We start from the raw sequence: 23,496 nt of genomic DNA on the forward strand, positions 1-23,496 counted from the left end.
AAATATCCTGATGAAGGGACCATTCCTCTTGGTCCAACGCCTGTCGAGTGAGGTAATCCGCCTGCCAGTTGTCCACCCCTGGAATGTGGACGGCGTGATGGCCGGGATGGAGCGCTCTGCCTATCGGAGAATGCCGGCTACTTCCAGGCCCGATAACACATACCTTGTAATATCCTGGTGGTTGACATAGGCCACCGCCGTGGCATTGTCCGCCTGGAGCCGTACCGGGAGCCACTGAAGTCAATCAGTCCAATGATCCAAACAGAATCTGATCGCCCAGAGTTCCAAAATGTTGATAGGTAGACTGGATTCCTCCAACGTCCAGCGACCCTGAGCAGAGCTCAGGCCCAGGACTCCTCCCCACCCAGACTGGCAGTGGTGGTGACCACCGTCCAGTACAGAGGGAGAAAGGATTTTCCCTGCTGAAGAGCAGGGGAATGAAGACACCAGATCAGGGACTCCTTGGTTTCTTTGGCTTTGCTCAGCCAAATCCGATTATCCAGAGATCATGGACATTTGTCCCATTTTAACAGGATCTTGTATGAATGGAGCAAACGGGACCACCTTGAAAGTAGATACCACCAGGCCCAGCACCCGCATTCAAGTCCGCAGGGAGACCCACCTGCTGGACAGCAGTAAGCGAGTCGCCGCCTGTAACTTCTGGAGTTTGTCCAGAGCGGCATCCAGAGTCAGACCCAGATAATCCAATTTCTGAGCTGGATCCAGCTCAGACTTCTGGTAGTATATCAGCCACCCAAAATCTGACAGTCTGAATAGTGATCTCCATGTCGCCCCTCAGGGTAGCAGGAGACTCCGCTCGCAGGTGGTCATTCAGGTAGCCCAGAGCAGCAATTCCCCGCTGGCGCAGCAACGCCAGAACCGGGGCCAACACTTTTGTGAAGACCCGAGGAGCGGAGGTGAGACCAAAGGGTAATGCCACGAACCGATAATGCTTCTCTCCCACAGCAAAGCAGAGGAATCGCTGGTGTCGTGCACAAATTGGAATGAGCAGGTAGGCATCCTTGATGTCGATGGTCTCCCTGATGAAGGGATGCCACCACCAAGCGAATGGACTCCATTCTGAACTTCCAAACCGGACCTCCGGGGGCGCCCAGTGCCTTTCCCCCCTTTCCGGTAAGCACAGCACCCAGCGGTGCGCACCCCCTGCCCACCTGTACTCTACACCATCCCCCAGGATCAACCACGGCAGCACACTATCCCATATGGAAGGGGCTACCAGGGGACCTCCAGGGACCATCCACCCCAGGGAGAGAGGGTGCAGGGAACAGAGGGGAACCCGCAGGACCGACCGACCCGGGGAGGGGCCGTGTCCACCGCAAACCCACCAAAGGGGAGAAGGGGTATGGAGTACTCACCATACCAGGAACCGGGTGGGCACCGCTCCAGACAGGACCTCCTCGCCACCGAAGTGGGGGCTGTTTTCCCACGAGGGTGGCTGCAACTTGTGCCAAGACCCATCGTATGCGAGCTCGCAAGACGTTTAACTCACAGGGCCAGCCCCCGTCCAATGGGGCTATGTCACGGCCGACCTAGCGCGTAGCTGCGGTCTGCACGCGTTCGCTGGCCAGACTGGGGAGACCACTGGATCAAGTGTCCAGTCTGTCGCCCAGCCTGGCAGTTGATTGTAGGTCTCACTGGGGGAAAAACAAAAAAACAAATAAAAAAAAAAAATTGCCAGGACTAGAGATCCCAGCAGGGAACTAGGTCCTTACTCCTAACAAGGCAGAGAAAAAAAAACTGAAGGCCTACAGCGGGGGTGGGGGGTGGGGGGGTGTATACCACCTAGGACTGCCCATAGGCGTAGCCAAGTCTTTTTTATGCCTAGTGTCCTACTCCTGTAGGGGGCGGTATAACCCTATGGTTCTAAATAAGGAAGCGCTGTGTCTGTCGATGAACGAAATAGAAAAAGGAAAAAGATTTTACTTGGTTAATCCAATAAAAAAAATCCTATAAGCTCAATTTTAGTCATACATTTAGGCCAAAGTGTATTCAGCAACATGTCTTTGAGGGGGGGGGGATTTCAGTAAGCGTATATTTATTGGTTTATTGTGCAAAAGTTATAGCATCTACAAACTATGGTACATTTACTAGAATTTACGCAGCTTTTAGTTTATGACTGCCCATCTCATTTATTGAGGTGCTAAAATGGCAGGGCAGTACAAAACACCTCCAAATTACCCCTTTTTTGGAAAGACACACCAAGGAACTTGCTAAGAGGCTTGAGCCCATTAAATATTTTTTTTTGTCACAAGTGATTGAAAAATGAAAATTTTTGGGGCGTAAACTCTTGATTTCACTCCTCACTACCCATTTTTTTTTTACACCAAGTTGTCACTAAATGATAGATTGCTGAAACATGCCATGGGTATATGTGGAATTACACCCCAAAATACATGCGGTGTCGTGTACGCGGCTAGGCTCCCAAAAAGTCTCACGTGGTATCCCCATACTCCGGAGAAGCAGCAGAATGTATTTTGGGGTGTAATGTCACATATACACCCATGCCATGTGTGAGCAATATCATTTCGTAACAACTCTGTGGCAAAATATAAAATATTCCATGGACTCAACATGCCTCTTAGCAAATAGCTTGGGGTGTCTACTTTACAAACATGGGTCATTGGGGGTATTTGAACTGTCCTGGCATTTTCAGCTTATAAAAACGCACGTAAAACCGCCCGAAAACGCCCAACAAGCAAAATCCCATTCATTTTAATGGCACCTGTTCACATCTGAGCGTTTTGTCACCTGAAGCAAAATACCTGAAAAACGCCCTAAGCTCAAAAAAAGAACATGAGCTTCTTTGGGCCAGTTTACAGGCATTTTTCTGCCTTTTACATGACCTGAACAAAATCGCGGCAAATATGCACGGCTTTGAAACGCTCAGGTGTGAATGCAACCTAAGTGGTTAAACTTCCCCCATTTACATAAAGAAGTTCATTCCTTTGATCTAAGAACGAATAGTTATCTACCAGCTTGGACAATGTTATGAAAAACTTAACAGGCTGCCTGGATTTTTTTCTTTTGACAGCTGAGTGAGCAGAGAACTCTCTACACTTGTTACATGAATGAATCGGGAAATTCTCCATAGAGATCGTGAGGGGGGTTGAATTGAGATCATAATTTTTTATTTTTACGATTAATCGTGCAGCTCTAACAGAAACCCAAAGGTTGCCCATTCTTTAGTGAAATCCTCGTGGCAAAAGATCAGGAGGAAATGCCCAAGTATCTTAGAGGGTTTTGGGAGGAAGTGGTGATAATAGTATGACATGTAGTGCGATATAACACACCTAGTCGTCCACTTGAGACTGAGCTCTGAATGGTTGAACTTTTACTGTTAACGTTGAAAGTTTAAACATTTGATAAGTGAATAAACGCACATTCCTGGCATCCTGATCGTTTTGCATAAAACATATACTAATCAGGGGACACTCAAATAAGTGTACTGAAAGTAATAGAGATACCAAATCTCATACTTACTGTAAAGCTACAGCATTGGTCTGATAACCAAGACAAACCAGTCTTACTTTTCTGTGTCACTGGTCCCTATATGAACCATAGGAATGGACCAAAGCCCTTGATCTGTGGTTGAACTGGATGGACTTGTGTCTTTTTTCAACCTGACTATGTAACCCTACAGCTAACAGGGGACAACAATGCTACATGTTACAGCCAATATCAATAGGTTTATTTGGAGAGACAAATATATGCTTTGATTGATCCATGCCTTGGTTTCATTTTTCGGAGGATTGAATAAGAATGACAGACACAGAGCCAAACAGCAATGACAACTTCCAAAATGACTCCCCTGACAGATTCTCTAAAATGCATCTCATTACCACCTTACTCCAAACTGTGATAATTATTACCAATTAAAATAAATAAAACTAAATGGAGATAAATTAGTTACCTGTGGGCCAAACCAAGAGACATAGCAGACATTTCACGGGTAGAAATTCCTGCAACAAGGCCATCAATCTGGTTGCGGATACCCCTCATCAGCTCTGCCACCATTGTATTGTGAACACAGCTGAGGTTCACTTTGTCCTGTTGAGATAAATTTGAGAGCACCATTAGAGGAGAAGACCATTTTAACACATCAAGGTGGTGAGTCATCATCTCACCTATTACTAGAATATTCAGCACAAGTAGTCAAAAGAAATTTGGGAGGTAGGAGGCCAGACCCAGAGATAGCAAGATGATGTAGAAATGTGCATAAGAGTAATTCCTCAAACCAGGAGACTTTTCAAAAGGTATGCTTTTTAGTCCTGTGGTCAGAATTTTTTCAAGGAAAACAGGTGTACGTTAAAGAACTCAGAAGGTGTATTTTACAGCAAACACCTTAAAGCTTAAAATCTAAAAGGGCAAATTCTGCTTTAAGTACCCCTCCTCTGCCACATTTAGATGACATTTTCTTTTGGGGGTAACTAGTTTTGACAGGCGATCGAAGCAGCGGTTCTCCTCTCCCTCCCTGCAGTCTTCTGGGACACGTCTCAGAAGCCTGCCGGACCATTCAGGAGGGACACAGTGACTCGCGCATATGCCGTGTGCACCCGGCTGCAAAGCACCAAGCTGTCACAGCTGGGTGCCCACAGTTGAGATGTCAGCACCAGGAGAAGGGATAGCTCGGGTGAGCACAGCCACTGGATACTGGGAGAGGCGAGTGTGTGCTTATTAAAATTCAGCAGGTAGTTTTTGTAGCGGACTTTTATTAAAAAAAAAAAAAAAAAAAAAAAAAAAACCTGGAGCTCCTTTTTTTTTTTTTAAAGCTTAAAAACGATGCAATGACTGGCCTTACAGACCATGACTAGAAGTTATAGTTAATAACTAAAGTACTGCTAAACAGGATTTTGAAGATAGCAGCTTCTTGGAAATCTTAACATTTCAGAACTCTAGCTATAAAAACCTTCCCTCTAAACCTTGTTCTGCCTCTACCCAAAAACATTATAAAGTCTGCATTCTATGAAAGAGCCAATACTGGAATCACAGAGATACAAGAGCTAGTTCATTGTTCATGATCACAAAAAAATGGCCACTGCTTACACCTATAACTGGCCTACCCATTATAATGCATGTCCTCCTACTATGGAGGCTCTCAAAATTTAGTTAGGACTACAGAAAATACTGGTGTGCCGTGAAGTGGTTCTGCAGCTTATGGATGTATTTGCAAATATGTGCAAACTAAACCCCTGTTTAGACAGGATAATTTGGTTGGTTGCAGGCTGGTCGGTAAGTTGAGCTGGGAATTTTCTTAGTTTTTCATTATTCATAAAAAATTTTTTCAGGCCAACATACCTTGATAACGCCACCAAGCTTGGCATCTGCAATAGCTAGTTGCTCATGTGCTTCCTTTGCAGCTATTTTTTTAAGGACTTTCCTCAGGTTTTTGCTGATCTTTCCCTCAACTAGGGCAGTGGCAGCTGTGAGGAAAAAGAAAAACGTTTACATCCAACATACATTTAATGTATCCTGCCCACCACTAGAAAAATTATGCCTCAGTGGTAGTGACGAAAAGTTAAGGTTAAATCATAGTATTTCAGGTTAACAAAAATCCATCACTGGCAACGTAAATTTCAATTTAAAAAATGCAGAGCTTAGAATATTTACCAGCCAATGCTTCTGTTGTGTCCTGAAATTTTTCAAAGTGTTTAAGCTTAACTCTGTAACAAAAAGGAAAAAAAAAAAAAATTAAATACTTAATACCACTGGAAAAAAAGGATAACAGAGCTGGACAAGTCTGTGAAGTCAGATCCCCAATTGATATTTTTTACTGAAAGAGAACGTGTGGCCCCTGGCTTTTTATATATGCTTTCCATATACAAAGAATTGTGTGGCTACAGCTTTGTACAGCGCTCTGTTCAGCCTTGATTTAGGCTAGGTTCACACAAATGCATTTTGCAGTTTTGGTTCAATAGATTTAATTGGAAACGCATTAAAAAGGCAGGCATTGCCTTTTTGATAGTCATCTGCTGCATTTTAGCTGGTTTCTCCCACATAACAGACACCTCCCCCTAACAAAAAAACCCCAAAAAAACAAAACCATGTGTGAAAAAACTGGACTGCAAAACCGCAGTGAAAACGCAAACCTTCATAACTGTGAACACCTAGCTAAAATTATGTTTACTAATTTGTTGCCTCAGTGGTAGTGACGAAACTGTATTTAATCACTGTTCAATTCATTCAACAAAAATCCATCATTGGCAACATTACAGTATCAATTAAATTTACTCACATTAAAACAAATATTAAAGTTATAAAAACACCCCTGTGGCCAATATCTGGTGTCCGTTCCAAATTTAAACAAGCTACTGATAAATGCTTTCACTTTATTTGTAGCAGTGATAGAGATAACCCCCCCCCCATCCAAAACATACTAGCTAGATTTTTACTTAAAAAACAAACATATGATGTGATTAAACTCAGCACAGATGCTAGGTAGAACTTACACTTTGTTGGCCTTCTCTGGAGTTTCAAATTCTTTCCATATACTATCTACTTCCTGTAACTTGCTCTCATCCAGGACCTGTTAAAATATTGTAAAGATTACAGTACCCAACAGAAGATAGGCAGGATTAGTTATAAACTGATAACATGCAAACCATAAAGAAAAAAAAAAAAAAGGGCGCTGAAAAGTCTCTGTAAAGTGCCTCTGCTGCAGCCCCAGTGTGAAAGCCTAAGTGCTTTCACACTGGGAGTGCAGCAGAGGAATAGAAGTCCTGCAAGCAGTGTCTTTGGGGCGGTGCGGGAGCACTGTATACGCTCCTCCACCACCCCTGCCCATTGAAATGAATGGAACGCAGAAACGCCTGCAAAATGCTTCGGCAGTGGCGCATTTCGGCCGCTATTAACCCTTCCCTTGGCCGCTAGCGGGGGTTAAAACACCCCTTACCCACGTGTGAAAGGGGTCTTACTCCTGGACCTCTCTGCTGCCTATGATACAGTTGACCACCTCTTCCTCCTGAAAAAACTCCATTCCCTTGGTGTGTACGACTGTACTCTTTGTTGGCTCTCATCTCCCCTATCTCACTGCACCTTCAGTATCATAAAGCTTCGTACACATGGTCAGAATTTCGGGAGATCTTTGCCGGTTCAAAAAACCACTGGCCGACATTCTGCCTGTGTGTGTATATTGGTCTGTCCGACAGAATCTCTGCCAACCGCAGAGAGCACCGATCGGAGTGTTCTGGCGGGGGCCACCCCCGTCAGAACACAACAGCTCAGCGGGGGAGATCGCTGTACTAACCTCACATGGTTATTACAGCGGCTCCGATCGGAGCTGACAGTAAAAAAACTGTAGCCTGTAACTGGCTTAACTCTACAACCTGCTCTCCTCTTTCTGTTGGGGTCTTGAACTACACTCTTCCACGGGTCAGCTGAAGCTCCCACAGCTTCCAATACCATTTCTATACTGACACCCACATCTTTCTACCCCTTAAAGCGGAGTCCCACCCAAAAGTGGAACTTCCGCTCATTTGCCCCCCCCCCCCCCCCCCCCATTTGGCACCTTTCGGAGGGAGTGGATACCTGTCCCCACCTCCGGGAGACCAGGCTGCGGCAAATTAAGTCAGCAGCTCAGCTCCCTCCTTCTCCCGCTGCCGGGCTAGTAGGGGAGCGCAGCGGTGCCTCACGCATGCACAGTAGGGAACCGGAGTGAAGCCGTAATACTGCGCTGCCGGGTTCCCTTGCCGGCAATGGCAGCGGAAGCACCTGACAGCTGATGGAAACATCAGACACGGTGTCAACATCGCTGGACTCCAGGACAGGCAAGTATCCTATTATTAAAAGTCAGCAGCTGCTGTATGTGTAGCTTCTGGCTTTTAATTTTTGTAGGCGTGAGCGGACCTACGCTTTAAGCTCGCCCCATCAATCTGCTAAGGCATCAAGAGATATCAGTATGAATGTCACGCTACCTCCTCAAACTCAATCAATCCAAAACTGCACACACAATACTCGTATGAGCAGGGCCCTCTGATTCCTCCTGTATTGAATTGTATTTTAACTGTACTGTCTGCCCTCATGTTGTAAAGCTCTGTGCAAACTGTTGGCGCTATATAAATCCTGAATAATAATAATTTCTTCCCCCATGCCTCTGACAACTAAATGTATTTTCTCTATCAGTTTATCCCCCCCCAGTTATTACCTTTTGTATCACTTGACACTCCCTTTTAGATCGTAAGCTCTAATGGGCAGGGTCCTCCAATTCCTCTTGTACTGAATGGTACAGTAACTTTACTGCCCGATTTCTTTTTGTAAAGCGCTATGCACACTGTTGGCACTATATAAATCTTGCATAATAATATAATTGCTTTTTTTGGAACTAGTTAGGCCCCGTTCACAAGGGCATTCTGATGAGAAGTTTAGGTCTATCGGGTCCTATGGACAGGTGGATGTTAATGGACCCAGCTACCTCCGGGTCTGTCCAAAAAAACAAAACACAGATAAGGACTGTGTCCTTTTCCTTTTTTGTGGGTCAGATTAGTGATAGTTTGATTCTAACTGCGCCGATATACGTTGGCACTTTGAAGAGGGATATCGTTATGGCAGCAGCCAGCTACCAAAACCCCGGTATCCTTCAGTCAGCGAAATCCGGTTTCAGATAAAAGTGGTCTCTGCGGCAGATTCATCTTGAGATCACTACTTTTTTTTTTTTTTTTTAATTTGCATTTTAGTGTAAATATGAGATCTGAGGTCTTTTTGACCCCAGATCTCAGATTTAAGAGGTCCTGTCATTCTTTTTTTTCTATTACAAGGTAAGTTTACATTCCCTGTAATAGGAATTAAAAAAAAAAAAAAAAAAAGAAATTGTCACTTTTAAAGAACAGTGTAAAAAAAGTATAACGCACATACAGATGCAACTACTTTTAGCTGATCTCCTTGCATTGCAACTCTGCATTAGTCAGTGGTAAATGTGGTATACACTATATACAATCACCCGACACTAGTTAGTTTGCACAATCCATGACTTAACTTCACAGTTCACACAATTACGTTTTAAATTCCAATTGTAGCACTGACGTAAGTAATTTTTTTAAATTAAACTTTAAGAAAAACGTAGAAAGTTAGTTTAACTATAATTATAAAGAAAAGATCTAAGTGCTCACCGCTTAAGTATAAGATTTAATTTTTGTGTTCAAACACAAACTACTCACATAAAGATGATAAAAACACAGCATGCAAAGCCGACAATCGTGTTAGTTCCGTAGGGCAGCAGCGGGTGACGTCACCCCGTACGCGTTACTTTCAATTAGAATTTCCTCAGCGAGGCTACAGCACCACCCTACAGTCTATTTAAATAGCACCGTTGTTATGGCAACGGTCGAAGCTGGACATCGCTGGGTATGGCTAGGAAGTCACACGTCAATCAAAAGCAAGCGCCGCCATCATGGCAACAGCAGAAGCCGATCCACACGGCAAAAATATCACAGCTTATCAGCCTCTAAGAACAACAATATAAAAACGGAGGTTATCAAATTTGCCTACACTTAGCTCACCGAATGATCCCAGTTAACCATATCCATATTTACCATCACTGTTCAGGCTGTCCGGTGACGTCATGGACATCGACGTCACTGGATTTCTCCCCCTTCCCTTTGTTAACAGATGGAGGCACTTGGTGAAGGGGGGAGGAGTCTGGTGACGTTGATGTCCGTGACATCACCGGATCTCCGATGGAACTCCGTGAAGACGCGGAAGCCGGCGAGGAGGCGAGTACCGATCAAAAGAATTTTGATCGATCAAAAAAAAAAAAAAAAAAATTAATGATTAATCGAGGAATCGTTAATTTCTGCAGCCCTAAAAAAAAGAAATATAAAAAAGGTAAAAGAAAGAAGAAAGGGAAAAAAAAATTTTAAACGCTCCCCGTCCCGCCAAGCTCACGTGGCTGCATTGGTGGGCACTGGTCACGCTGCAATGATGGGCACAGGTCGGCATCACCCCGGTACCATTCTTTAGAGCGGATGGTCGGCTTTCTTGTAATACCAGCTGGCACGTCCGAAGACCCCAACAAAGCCAATGCTTTGTTCGGGTTTCGGATCTAATAACGTGAAAGCGAAGTCATGAAATCGTTCCCGGATTACTGGCATCCTAAAGACGCCAGTTGCAGAGGAGGGGCTTGGAGTCTTAGATCCCCCCCCCATAAAAAGTACCTGTCACTGCCTATTACGGTCACAAGGGATGTTTACATCCCTTGTGACAGCAATTAAAAAAAAAAAAAGTTTTTAAAAAGGACAGTGCAAAAATAAAAATTTTAAATCTACAGAATAACGGCACCCACTATCGGACTAAAAGTCAGCTGAAAAATCAGTATGGGCCCTGAAAAAATGATATTGGTCAATCCCTAGTACATATACATGATCTGGCTCTTCTGCGTAGCAGGTGCGAATGCATACCGCCAGCGACTTACATCCACTGTGATTATACACAGAGGGAGCCGATCAGTGGGTACCGCAGACTCGATGTCCGCCAGCACCTGCCAATGATTTGGTACAGAGTGTCAGTCTGCCTATTAAACAAGGCAGATTGCTGTTCTGTCAGTGAGAAAGGCATGGATCCTGTGTTCCTGCAAAGCCGGGACAAGGATCCATGTCTTCCCCTAGTAAAATCACCTTGCACACTGTACAAAAACACAGGCTAGGGACAATTAACCTTTTGATCGACCCCAACGTTAACCCCTTCCCAGCCAGTGTCATTCGTATAGTGACCGTGCATATTTTGGCAACGATCACTGTATTAGTGCCACTTTGTTCCCATAAAAAGTATCAGCTAGTGTCTGATTTGTACGCCGCAATGTCAGTCCTACCATAAGTCGCTGATCGCTACCAGTACGAGAAAAAAAAAATCCTATCTATATTTTACACACACGTATACACCATAGTTTGTAGACGCTATAACATTTGCGTAAACCAATCAATATACGCCTATTGCGATTTTTATAACCAAATATGTAGCAGAATACATATTGGCCTAAATTGATTTAGAAATTTCATTTTCTACTGGATGTGTTTTATAGCAGAAAGTAAAAAATATTTTTTCTTCAGAATTGTTGGTCTCTTTTTTTTTTATAGTGCAAAAAATAAATGCAGGGGTGATCAAATACCACCAAAAGAAAGCTCTATTTGTGAGGGGGAAAAGGGACATACATTTCATTTGTCATTTAAAATAACAGTGCCTTGTCACAAAAATGGCCTGGTCATGAAGGGGGGGGGGGGTAAATCTTGCGGTGCTAAGTGGTTGAATAACATCCTGAAAACACAAATCCATAAATGCAGGGATCATGGTGAAAATGAGCCCTTGGGGGGGTATTTTTTAACCGATTCCCAACCACCTCACGCAGATATACTGCGGAAGAAGGGCACGTACATGCAGATTAACATACCTGTACGTTGCCCTTTAAGAGCCGGCTTGCAAATACCCGCGATCGTCTCACGGTGAGGAAGAACGGGGAGATGCTAATGTAAAAAGCATCTCCCCGTTCTGCCTAATGACACGGTCACTGATCTCTGCTCCCTGTAATCGGCAGCGGTGATCAGTGACGTGTCACACATAGCCCCCCCACCCACAGTTAAAATCACTCCCTAGGACACACTTAACCCCTACAGCGCCACCTAGTGGTTAACCCCTTCACTGCCAGTCACATTTACACAGTAATCAACATGAATGGTCCCAAAATCACGCCAAAAGTGTCCGCCATAATGTCGCAGTCACGAGAAGAAGGGAGAGAAGGGAAAAAAAAAAAAAAAACGCTAATCGCCGCCATTACTAGTAAAAAAAAAAAATAAAGTGTCAATTAAAATGCCATAAAACTATCCCCCATTCTGTAGACGCTATAACTTTTGTACAAACCGAACGCTTATTGCAAATTTTTTTTACCAAAAATATGTAGAAAACGTATCGGCCTAAACTGAGGGAAAATAATGTTTTTTTATAAATATATTTTTTGGGGATATTATAGCAAAAAGTAAAAAAGAATGAGTTTTTTTTTTTCAAAATTGTCGCTATTTTGTTTATAGCGCAAAAAAAATAAAAACCACAGAGGTGATCAAATACCACAAAAAGAAAGCTCTATTTGTGGGAAAAAAAGTATGTAAATTTTGATTGGGTGCCACGTCACACAACCGCGCAATTGTCAGTTAAAGCGACGCAGTGCTGAATCGCAAAAAGTGCTCTGATCAGGAAGGGGGTGAATCCTTCTGGGGATTAAGTGGTTAATGTCTCCATCCAAGATTTGCACAACTTTCACACACAAGTCATCTAGATAATGAATCTTGGGGGACAGTTGTGAATATATTGATATTAATGGACCCCTCGGAGTGATTTCACATTCTTTCAGCCATTGCACTCCAACCGGACTGCAGACCTTTAACTACAACATGCAATGGCAGCCTCTCCTACCAGCCCAGCAATCATCACACTTTTATGTATTCATCTAGATGTTTTGCAATCATGCCAACCACGCCGCCCCATATCACACTGATAGATCCCAGCACAGCCTTCCTATGAGAGCAGTCCGCCATGTGGCCGGAACCCAAGGACACTCGCCACGTGGAAGCGGCTCCTCGTTCCCTCTGACCGGAATATACCTTTCCCTTACCTTAAATATGGCGTAACCCGCCGCGGTCTCGAACAGCACCAGCATGGCTCAACCGGGATGTCCGCGGAGCTCCGAACCCGAGCACAACACTCGGAACCGCGCAGAACAGACACGTGTGAGCCCTAACTTCACCGCACATGCGCAGAAAGGACCTGTAATCCTTGGCATCACTTCCCGTTCCGAGGCCGAGGAGCCGCCCACTTCCTGTCGCTGCAATTACCTCATTGACAGTGGTCTATTGCGCATGCTTAGTACAAGAGAAAAGCTAGGTAGACGGGTATATGAAAGTGCTGCTGGCATGAATCCTCACATGTAGTGGTGATAATTGCTGCTGGCTGTCTGTAGATATGTGCTGTATCGGTATAGCCAGTGTTTCCTGCTCTGTGTGTGCTGTCTTTGTAGCAAGGTGCATTGGGGTCTATTTACTAAAGCTGGAGAGTGCAAAATCTGACTAATTTCTGCATAGAAACCAATCAGCTTCTAACCTGAGCTTGTTCAATTAAACTTTGGCAAAAAAAACCTGCACACTGACTGGTTTCTATGCAGAAGTGAGCCTGACTTTGCACTCTCCAGCTTTAGTAAATAATCCCCATTGTGAAGCTCTTCTATGTTGTACAAAGAGGCCTAGATTCTTGGACAACCCGAGTGGATACCTTTATCTCCTTACATCACGCTGAACCTTAGATCATTCATAAAATACAGGCATGGAGCCTAAGGACCTCTTCACACAGGGATCAATAGACCACCCCTCTTTGAAGGTACAGGGGCATATTGGACACCCAACATATAGCACATTTGGGTGGGCTCCCTCCAGGCTCACCTGCCTCTGCCTATCCATTATAAAGCATGTGCTTCCACTGTGGAGGCTCTCAAAATTTTGAGTTAGGACTACAGTAAATACTGGGGTACCTTGACGGGGCTCTGTAGCTTACACATGTATTTGTAAATGTGTGCACACTAAACCCCTGTTTTTAATCACGTAGCACCCTCTACCTAGGTAGGTACTAGAGGTTAGGATTTTTGTAGTGCAGGTAAATTTAGGCAGGCCTAGCTGGAAACTGTTTGTTTTGATTTGTGTGGGCTGGAAGTGGTGCAGAGTAGCAGACTCAGATAGCATCACTCCACTGTCACCTCCCTCTTTCTTCTGGAGGATTCTAGAAGAAGAGGAGGGGAAGAGAGATGGAGCTGTCCGGGGTGTCTCTGGGAGCCCTGACCAATCCCCAATTAGGATTGCCAGGGGGCAGGCCTCCTTGAAATACCCAGGGTCAGCCCAGCTGGGGAGGAGTTGTCAGGTGGAACAACTGAGGATGGACTGCTAGGCTGATGGGGCTTTTGGGGAGCTTCCTAGTCAGTGGGGGGGGTGGGGTTGGGGGGGGGGTGTGACCTTGGGCTCGGGACTCGGTGCAGGATGGATCCCCGCAAGAACTCATGAAGGATCTGAACAGGAGGCACAGAGAGGACGGTGGGAGCAAGTACTGCCAGGCAAGTCTTCAGGGGGGAACCACCGGTTTGCAGCCAGGAGGGTTGGTGAGTGACATGTGCTATCAGGAGGACTGGAGAGGCATGCCAGAGAGGACTGAGGAAACAGTCAGAGCTGGGTGTGCAGCTAGTAGGGAGGATTGCAATGTCACAGGCAGTGAAGTCAGGCAGCTGTAGCCAGGAGGGCTGGCAGGGCCTGAAGAGGGCTTACTGGGAGCAGTAGTCCACCTATAGGACAACTAGCACTAGAGACTTCCTATTCCATTGCTGCTACATTAAAGGGACCTGCGGTACCTGCCTCCAAGAGGCGGTTGCTAAGGCCTGGCTGTGCCAGTGTCAGGCCTAACCATGTGCTAACTGTGCCTGAGAAGTAAGAGATGTGCTGGAGAGAGAGTGTAACAGTCTGCAGGCAAGAGATGTGCTGGAGTAACTGAGTGTATATAGCTGTCCCAATAATTGATTGCTACACAAGCAGCCAATTGTTTGTTTCACTGGGCATCCCATAAATTCCTCTACCCATCCAAGTTCTATTACCATAATAAAATAACAAAAACAAGCATATGGACTGTTCATTGTCTCCAAGGTGATTGGGAAGTGAATGACGGGCTGGGCAGGGTGACAGGTGGGCCACAACATTCAGTAGCCCCTACGGGGGCACCGCTACAAACGCATGCTGCTGAGTCAGGAATTTCTTTGGTTTTGTTTTGCATGCGCTGCCCTTCAATGTGCTCCTTGCTGCAAAGGCCAGTTATAGGTGAAGGCAGTGGCCATTTGTTTGTACTGATGAAATGTAAACCAACATTTAACATGTGTAAAAATCAAGCTGGCCATTAAACAACAAAATAAATGTCTATTTTGGACCCCTTTCACACTGCGGCAGTTTTGCGGCATTTTAGCGCTAAAAATAGCACCTATAAAGCACCTGAAAACTGCCTCCCATTCATTACAATGGTTGTTTTCACACTGGGGCAGTGCGGGACGTTCGGAAAAGCTTTGAGAGCAGCATCTTTGGGGTGGTTTGGGAGCGCTGTATACAGCGTCCACGTATACAGCGCTCCCAAATTGTCCCTGCCCATTGCAACGAATGGGCAGTGCTTCCGAAGCCCCTGAAAAACGCTCAGGAAGCGCAGCAACACAGGAGTTTTTAACCCCTTCTTTGGGGTTAAAAGCCCCCCACTAGCAGCAAAAAAACGCAGCTTAAACGGTACTAAAGCACCGCTAAAACGAGCAGCTCTTTAGCGCTAACATGGCCGCGGCCCCAGTGTGAAAGGGTTCTAAATGAGACTTATATGGAGAGTACTGGGATATATCGGCACACATAGCATGATAAGCAATAGAGAAGAAAAAACTATCATCCAAAAGTCTATATATCCCTATCCTCAAACTGGATTTTAGTGTCAATATAATAAATAGGAATGTTTTAACTTAACTGTATTGGAATAACTGAATTTATAGTCTGACCATAGGAAAATTCGGGTAATTAACATTACCCATGCACTTACAGAGCAACTCAGGTCCTTTCCTAACTAACAAGGCACCCTCTTGTGGGTTCTCCAAAGCTTGAGTTGTTGTTACGATTGTAAAGCCTCGTACACATGGTACGATTGTTGGCAGGAGATTGTCTGTTGACAGACTGTTGTCCTAAAATCTTACTGTTAGTACTCTCCTTTTGACAATTGTTGTCCAACTTTTGGCCAACAAATGTTGGATGGCAGGCTTGTAAATTTTCGGTTTGACATCAGATTTTTGTATGGTCAGTACACAAATCCGTCACACAAAAGTCGAAAGTACAAACACGCATGCTCAGAATCAATGCTCACCAAACACGAAATTAGCAGAAAGGGCCCAAAGGGTGGTGCTCAACAGCTGAAATTCATCATAGTACGTCAGAACATTTGTGTTTGTGGCACGACAATTGTGTACAGTTAGTATACAAGACAAGATCCTGCCACACGCCCTTTTGACAAAAATCAGACGCTCGGTTGGCCAACAATCGTACCGTGTGTCCGAGGCTTTAGGCCCCATTTACACTTCGCACAGCAGGAATTCTTGTTCCAGCTTGTATTTTTTTTACACGTTTGTTGCACAACAAAACAGCCATCTGCTAAAGCCCCATACATACTATTAGATTTTCTGCAGATTTTTGTCTTCAGATTTACCAAAACCATATAATATGCGGTCAAACCTTAAGAGTTTCAATTTGTATGCAATCAGCCAGGCCCTTGCACTACATGGTTTTGGTGAATCTGAAGACAAAAATCTGCAGAAAATCTAATAGTGTGTATGGGGCCTAACTGTGTTTGGGGTGCCATTAAAGCTGGATACACACTATCCAATTTTCTGTAGATTTTTTCCTTCAGATTTACCAAAACCATATAATATGAGGTAAAACCTTAAGAGTTTCAATTTGTATGCAATCAGGCAGGCCCTTGCACTACATGGTTTTGGTAAATCTAAAGGAAATCGGACAACAAAAGTTGCATAGTGTGTATGGGGTCTTACAATCAATGGCATCCAAACACGTGTTGCGCATTTTGGCACGATCCAGAATTTTATAATTCTGTCTGCAGTTTTGCATCACTCAGATGTGAACAGGGCCTAAGAGACCTAGGGCACCTTTGTGCACCATAAGGAGAGTAATAATATGGCACCAATGACACATTATAGTAAACAGTCGGTGTATCGAAGTTGTGCTTAGGATGAGCTCAAGTGTGTTCTCAAGTCCACGTGCCCATCCTGGGCAGGAAGCTGACACTCCGCAGCACTAATCACAGGTAGTGAGACGTTTCCTGTTCTGTGCAGCCACGGATCGAGAAACGTCTCACTGCCTGTGATTAGCGCTGCGGAGTGTCAGCTTCCTGGCGGGCGCGGGCATGTGGACTTGCGAACACGCTCATCCGCACGCGCACTGCAGCCCTGATTGACAAGATTCCAGCCCTGCCTAGGTCCCTTCAGACGCCGGTGACATCACTTCCTGTTTCACGGTCCATGCTGGTCTGTGTGGAGCTGCTTGGTTCCTTCGCTTCTGGAGAAACACTGTGATCCATTCCAGCCAGCTGCTCAATCCGGAACAGCGGTGGGACCCACAGAGCCATGTGGAATGCCAGGACTGCACTTTACTTTGACGAGCATGCATCTTCTATCATCTTGTAAGTGTTTTTAATCTTATTCCTATTAAAGTAATCATTTTAATACTACACTCAGGTCGGCGCCTCCCCCTCCCTGTTTTTCCTTAGTGCTAACAGTGGGGAGGCTTAAAGGTGCATTGTCATATAAAAACCAAACTCCTTGTACCCATAAAGCATGTTTTGATTGCAATGCCACAAGAAAGAGTCTCACAAAAGCGTGTAAGCTCCAGCACAATCATTAAAAAATGAAACAATAAAACAATAAAAGTCCATATAATTGTGAATGTAATAGTCCCTTACAACTTGTGATATACAGTATATCACTCCCAGATAAGTGCCGCAGGAACGTGCAATTAGAAAACACCTCCACCACGGTAAATCCCTTATGGGCAAACCCTCACCTCTCTGTACTGACCCCCTCAACAAAGGTCAATATGTGCTCCAGCACTAAATGGACTCCTTCTTGATCAGCAAGGACTCTGACTCTTGGAGAACCTCAGCAGCTCAGGTGGGTGGATGGATGGATGATGCAGTGTGTATTTACAAGTTAAAAGACAATGAGAACCCACATAGTGCTCACTGTTATTTTATTAAAATAGAAAGTATAGCAAGCAACAGTCATTCACGGGATTCAGACCCTTGTCCCGGTCTGTCCGTGTCCCGGGAAAAATCATGGAAAATTGGCGTTATCCTGGCAACCCGGCTGTCAACGACCGACCACTGTGCCCGGCCGCAGCTCCCGGCTGTTAAAACATGGCCACAGGGGATGTCCAAGCAGCTAGCAGGCCTCTTCTGTGTGTACAGTGGAGAGCTGAGGGGCCTCTGACCCGGGCAGCTAATTGGCTTCTCTTTTCAGTGTACAAGCAGAGCACTTCACTTGTACGCTGCAGCCGATTAGCTACCCGGGTTGGGGCCCTTCCTCTCTCCACTGGGATTTGCAGAGACGGGACGGTCCCTGCAAATCTGGGACGGTTGGGAGGCATGAGTATGTATTAAACAATGTAGTGTATATAGTGCAGTAGTCCGTAAGGCACAGCGTGCAGGGATCAGGAGTACATAATGCACAGTGTGCAGGGGTTGGGAGTATGTAATGCACGGTGTACAGGGATCAGGAGTACGTCATAATGCCAAGAGAACAGGGGTCAAAAGGAGGTAATGCACAAAATGCAAGGGTCAAGAGTATATAATGCACAATGTGCAGGAGTGTGTAATGTGCAGAGTACAGGGATCAGTAGTACAAAACAAAGAGAATGCATGGGTCAGGGGCATTTAAAGCATTTGTAACCCTAAAAAAAAAAAAAAATTGGATCCTGTTACTTTAAAGCACAGTGCCCCTGTATCACCTGAAATACCTGGCTGATCCTGCCTAGATCTGCCCTCCCCCCTGTAAACTTACCATGGTATATCATGGCTGCTGAGCCCTGACACCATGGACAGTTTATGTGCCTCCGTCATCTGCAGATCTCCTCTGTCCTCTCCCCCCATCCTCTCTGCCCTTCCCTCCCTGTCTGTCAGCTTGTGACAGTGCCTGCCCCTCCTGCTGCTGAAATTACAGTGTAAATTACAAGCAATCCCCTCTGTTAAAAAGCGTCCCATGCTCCAGTGTCTTTGCTTTGTAAAAAAATAAGCCCACTTCTACCTTATTTCTACCTTATTTCACAGCATCGCTCGGAGCTCACGTGACTCCTCGTTGCTCCCCTCCTCCCCGGCTGACATCTCAGCTCTCTCCTCTTCTCCTCCCCTCCTCCCAACTGACGTCAGCGGGGGATTCTCAGCCCCTCCCGCTGTAGCTGTCAAAACAGGAGAGGGAGCAGTGAGGAGTCACGTGAGCGGCGAGCGGCGCTATGAAATAAGGTAGTAATGGGCATATTTTTTACAAACCACAGACACTGCAGCATAGGACATTTTCTAACAGAGGGGATTGCGTGTAATTTACTAAGTGGCTTACCAACCACTTTAATAGACAGAATGTAGGGGTCAGGGGAGTGCAAAATTCTCCCTGAAAGCTTTATTGTCTTTGATTTTCTGCTCTCAGCAGCCCCCTCAAAAAATCCAGCACTAATCTGCATGCTCACACCCCCCCCCCCCCATGCATAAATTCTTTCTGCAAGAACCCAAATCCCCTTCGCCAGTACAACTCTTCCCCTTCTGCTGATATCCCCATCTCATAGCACAAATATCCCGTCCCCGCACAAATTCACACCCTAGTAGTTTCCTTGGCATCCCCATTGTGGGATGCTTAGGTGACCCTCCTTCAAAAGGGTCAGTTTTCTGGACTTTAAAGCCAGAATCCTCTAGAGGGGTTCAACTGCTGCAGGGAGCATATAATCTGACTTTTTCAGAAGGGTCCTGTGACTCCTCAGTGGATCTCACTGAAAAGATTATTTTTCTCTACATTAGCAATAAACCTTGGGGCCCCTCACCGAGTGTATGTGAGATGACACATACACCCCATCCACAATCCTTCCAGCCAGTACCTTATATTCCCTTCCCTTCTTACAATCGTGGGAAAGAGCACATTTAGCCAACAGCAGAATTCAGCATTCCCTTATTTCCCTTTATTTAAAATTAAAAAGACTTGCAGAGACAAAACCATCTTGTGACTCTCATTGTTCCCTTTGTAGCAAGCAATCCACTGTATAGAAGAATGGTTTGTAATCAGTCAGAACTTGCCTGCCCAAAAGGTAATACCTTGGTGACTCTAGTAACCACTTTATGGCCAGACACTCTTTTTCCACAATTGAATAGTTCCTCTTTGATGGGTTTGGTTTCTTCCTAAGGTATGCCATAGGATGTTCTTTCCCATTAATTTCCTGCAATTAATGGCAATTAATCTAGTAGCAATAAGGCTACTAGATGGCTGTATGGTCAGTTCCTAAAGGGCTCAGTCTCTCTAGCAGCAGATAGCAAATCCCCACAGCAGCAGCTCACCAGTTCCAGCGATATTGCAAATTGCACCTGGTCACACACAGCAATTAGTCCACTCTCTGCTCTGCATCCAGGTGACTCTGGCTGTTGGTACCCTCAAACTTAGCGATCCGGATCCCATTCAGACTGCCGATATGCAGCATTGATGGTGCACATGTAGGCAGGTTGTCTACAGTTAATTAATTAGGTAGTGGCTGACCCAGGCTGGGGAATGGGTTAATATTCTGCAACTTGGTTCCTGGGTTTTATGGACCCTGCCTAGCCACCTTTTGTTATAAAGGAGGGGGAAAACTGGATTTGGGGGCTTGCTTTTTTTTGTCTATGCAAGTAGAGGCTGTGACTGTCATGGGGCACTGAGTGGGCCTGCTGTGCCCAGCAGTGTGTTGAGGGACACCAGGAAACCGGAGATCTGCCAAGTGTTGGGGGGACATCTACCATGGACCCTTGTTGAGGTATGAACAGCAGCCTAGTAGAGTTAGTCAGGGGATGTTCTATTCAAGTTGTTCACATTGAACGGTACCTTAAAATGTTAAAGAAGAACTCCATTTTCCACACACTTTACAAGCAGGTCCAAATGAACTATGTCCCTTACTAACCTGAATGTGTAGTATAAACTGTATGTAGCTGCGGTATAAACTGTATGTAGCCACGGCAAACCCGAAGCGATGAGGGGGTGACTTCAGAAATGGCGTGCATAGCTCGTACCGCAATGCATTTAACGCACGCGTGCTTGTCCAACGTCCTGAGAATGTGTGCATGTGCCAAATGCAATGAGGTACAAGCTATACATGCCATTTTAGGAGTCCCCCCCCTCGTCGCTTCCGGTTTGTGGAACGCACGCTGGCTCTGGGTACAGCGAGGGGCAGTGCGAGACATATCCTTACAGCTGGGAAGCTGCACATGTTGGATGCTTGTTGTTCTTCGTGAATTTGTGAGTGCATATGTTTTATTCTGTTCAGTTTTATATTTTAATAAAACATACTACACTATATACTCCCTTCTTGTGGTCCATCTTGGAGCATTTTATTACAGTGTTATAGAGTGGGAGAACTGACAGAGAAGACTGCTGAAAGAATATGTCCTGGTCCAGAGAGGTGGATTTGGTTATTATCTGCTCAATAGTCACTTTGTTGGCCAGATGGTTCTGGTGAGCGCTTATTTATTTCACACACTCGGATTGGTCATCTCTTACTATACAGTATATGGACTTTTGCTTTTATATCTACAAGTCACTATCAGTATGGAATTTTGATTTCATATATGTTTCAATTTCAGTTGATGCACTGTATGGTATTTTACACATTTTTGTTTGGGTAAATAGGGCAGCACTTTACTTTTCTTGATTAGTTTATTGTGTAGTGTTTTTTTGCACTATAAAAAGGGGCAGCAGCCTATATCCCTTAAACTGGGTACACACGGGCCAAATGTCAGGAGACAATGGCCGGTTAAAAAAAAAACGTCCGACAATCAGCCCGTGTGTATATCTGTCTGTCCGACAGAAGCCAGCTGATGGGCCAACTTCTGTCAGACATGAATGCTGGAAAACTAGCAGCCGACTGACTCCCAATCAGTGCTCTCAGCCAATGGCAGAGAGCGCCAGTTTCCCAAAGAAACTGGGACCGCACCCGCGTCACAGAGACCTATAGCCTGGCCGCATGGTACAAGAGTGAATGAGTTAAAAGTGCATGCATGTGGTCCGCACTATGTCCATGGCAGGACCCCATTCTGTCACTTGGAGAGGGGTGGTAGAGGTACGCTGGACTGGTGGAGAGGGCATGGGTTTAGCTGTGTCCCTCCTAAATGCAACATACATCAAGTGTGTAGTGACACGGGACAGTACTTTTACACAGGGACTTTGTGTAACTGATTACTGCATGCTGTATAAAACTCATCTATAAGCAAGTGAACCGCAATAAGGTTTGATGTCACACGCGGTCCCCGGCATTGATGAGCACGCTGTGATTTTGCCCACACACACTGGATGGCGATCTGCACTCTCTGGTCTCCCTCTGTCAGAAACCATAAATCAGACTGGAACAGAAGTACAGTTAAATCATACTTGTTTAATAATAATAAAAAAAGGTAAACAGAGTAAACGTAGTCAAAAAAAGCCAGAGTTATGGATAGTCAGACAAGCCAAAACGTCAGGGAGCCAGAGATGAGCGTAGTAGAACAGCAAGCAGAATCTGGAACCAGAAGGAATGTCAGCCAAGCAAGTCTTTAACAGCAACACAGGAGAGTGTCTCTAGAGATGTGACCAAGGCGAAGGCAGAGATCATCTGGACTGGACAGCTTAAGTAGGCAGGACTGACCAGCAGGATATCATCAACAGGTGAGTCATTGTGGAGAGATAGGTGCTGGCAATTAGCCGACAGCTGAGCGGCCAGCTTTGAGAAGGAAGGGCTGAGCCCAGCCCTGACACCCTCACGGCAAGAGGAAGCTGTTTCCTGTACAGCCTGAGAAAATGCAGCTCTTTCCCCTCCTGCTGGCAATCTCTGAGGAATGCAGAACAAAGGGTCATGATTACAGTAGAGTCGCTCTCCTCTTTACTACAGTTCCCAGAGTGCAATGCAGCCTGACACAGTCAATTGAACTCTTCCTGCTCAGCAGCTCCCTCCTCTCACTGATACAGCTGTTGTCCAGTTCACCACCGCAGGGATGCAGTCACAGAGCATCTGCAGCCAGTGTTTCTCTCATTCTTCACTCCAAGCCAAGCGCCTGACTACAGCAGTTATAAACTTTGACCTGTGCCACTTGGGTTTGCTTCATATGTTTCCAGACTATGGGTATGACTGCTCCTACCCTATTCTGCATCTAAGACTACAGGATGAGCAATGTATTTAAATGCTTCCTGCCCAGCCACTGTATATACTGTTGTAGCATGGTCACCTTGAGGACTGCTTGGATTTACCTGCTCATCTGCATCACCATGACCCTGTAAACCTTCCAACCCACCTGACACTCTGGGTTCAGACATCTTTCCACAAGCACCTTTAAATGACACATCACGCAGATCAATATGTTTATATTAACTCAGCTTTTACTGGCGTAGCAAAGTAGTATTAATTTAAAAAGGAGGGCAATAGATCAACCGAGTTTTGTATAACAGCCTAGACTCGGTAGAGGAATTCCCCAAAAAACGCTTAAGAACAGTTTAACAGTATGAAGATACAATATACACATATGTACAGTGAGATACCAACAGGAAGCATGACCTGTAGGACAATTAAGGGTAAAGTATTCAATGCAGGTAGTTACACTCTAAAGGGGAACCCCAGGCTGGCCTATTCAACCTTTAAATCCTAATGGCAGATCAGACAGAACAAGGATAGTGTAGGGCCCTTTAAATAG

General features: G+C 45.2%; 1 protein-coding gene and 1 non-coding gene across 2 annotated transcripts in view; both read right to left on the reverse strand.

The window, feature by feature from the left end:
• Nucleotides 1-12,791, reverse strand: part of NOP58 (NOP58 ribonucleoprotein) — a 28,152-nt gene extending 15,361 nt beyond the window's left edge. The window contains exons 1-5 of the mRNA XM_073633289.1: nt 12,611-12,791; nt 6,468-6,544; nt 5,629-5,681; nt 5,317-5,441; nt 3,932-4,068 (exon numbers count right to left, since the gene is read on the reverse strand). Of these exons, the coding sequence (XP_073489390.1) occupies nt 3,932-4,068; nt 5,317-5,441; nt 5,629-5,681; nt 6,468-6,544; nt 12,611-12,655 (437 nt within the window). The 5' untranslated portion in view covers nt 12,656-12,791. The remainder of the gene's footprint in view (nt 1-3,931; nt 4,069-5,316; nt 5,442-5,628; nt 5,682-6,467; nt 6,545-12,610) is intronic.
• LOC141101938 (small nucleolar RNA SNORD70) lies at nt 6,146-6,230 on the reverse strand. The gene has a single exon (XR_012235066.1). It is a non-coding gene; the product is annotated as a small nucleolar RNA SNORD70 (small nucleolar RNA).
• Nucleotides 12,792-23,496: the final 10,705 nt, after the last annotated feature.

Source organism: Aquarana catesbeiana, linkage group LG06, assembly GCF_042186555.1.
Source record: "Aquarana catesbeiana isolate 2022-GZ linkage group LG06, ASM4218655v1, whole genome shotgun sequence".
Taxonomy (NCBI): Eukaryota; Metazoa; Chordata; class Amphibia; order Anura; family Ranidae; genus Aquarana; species Aquarana catesbeiana.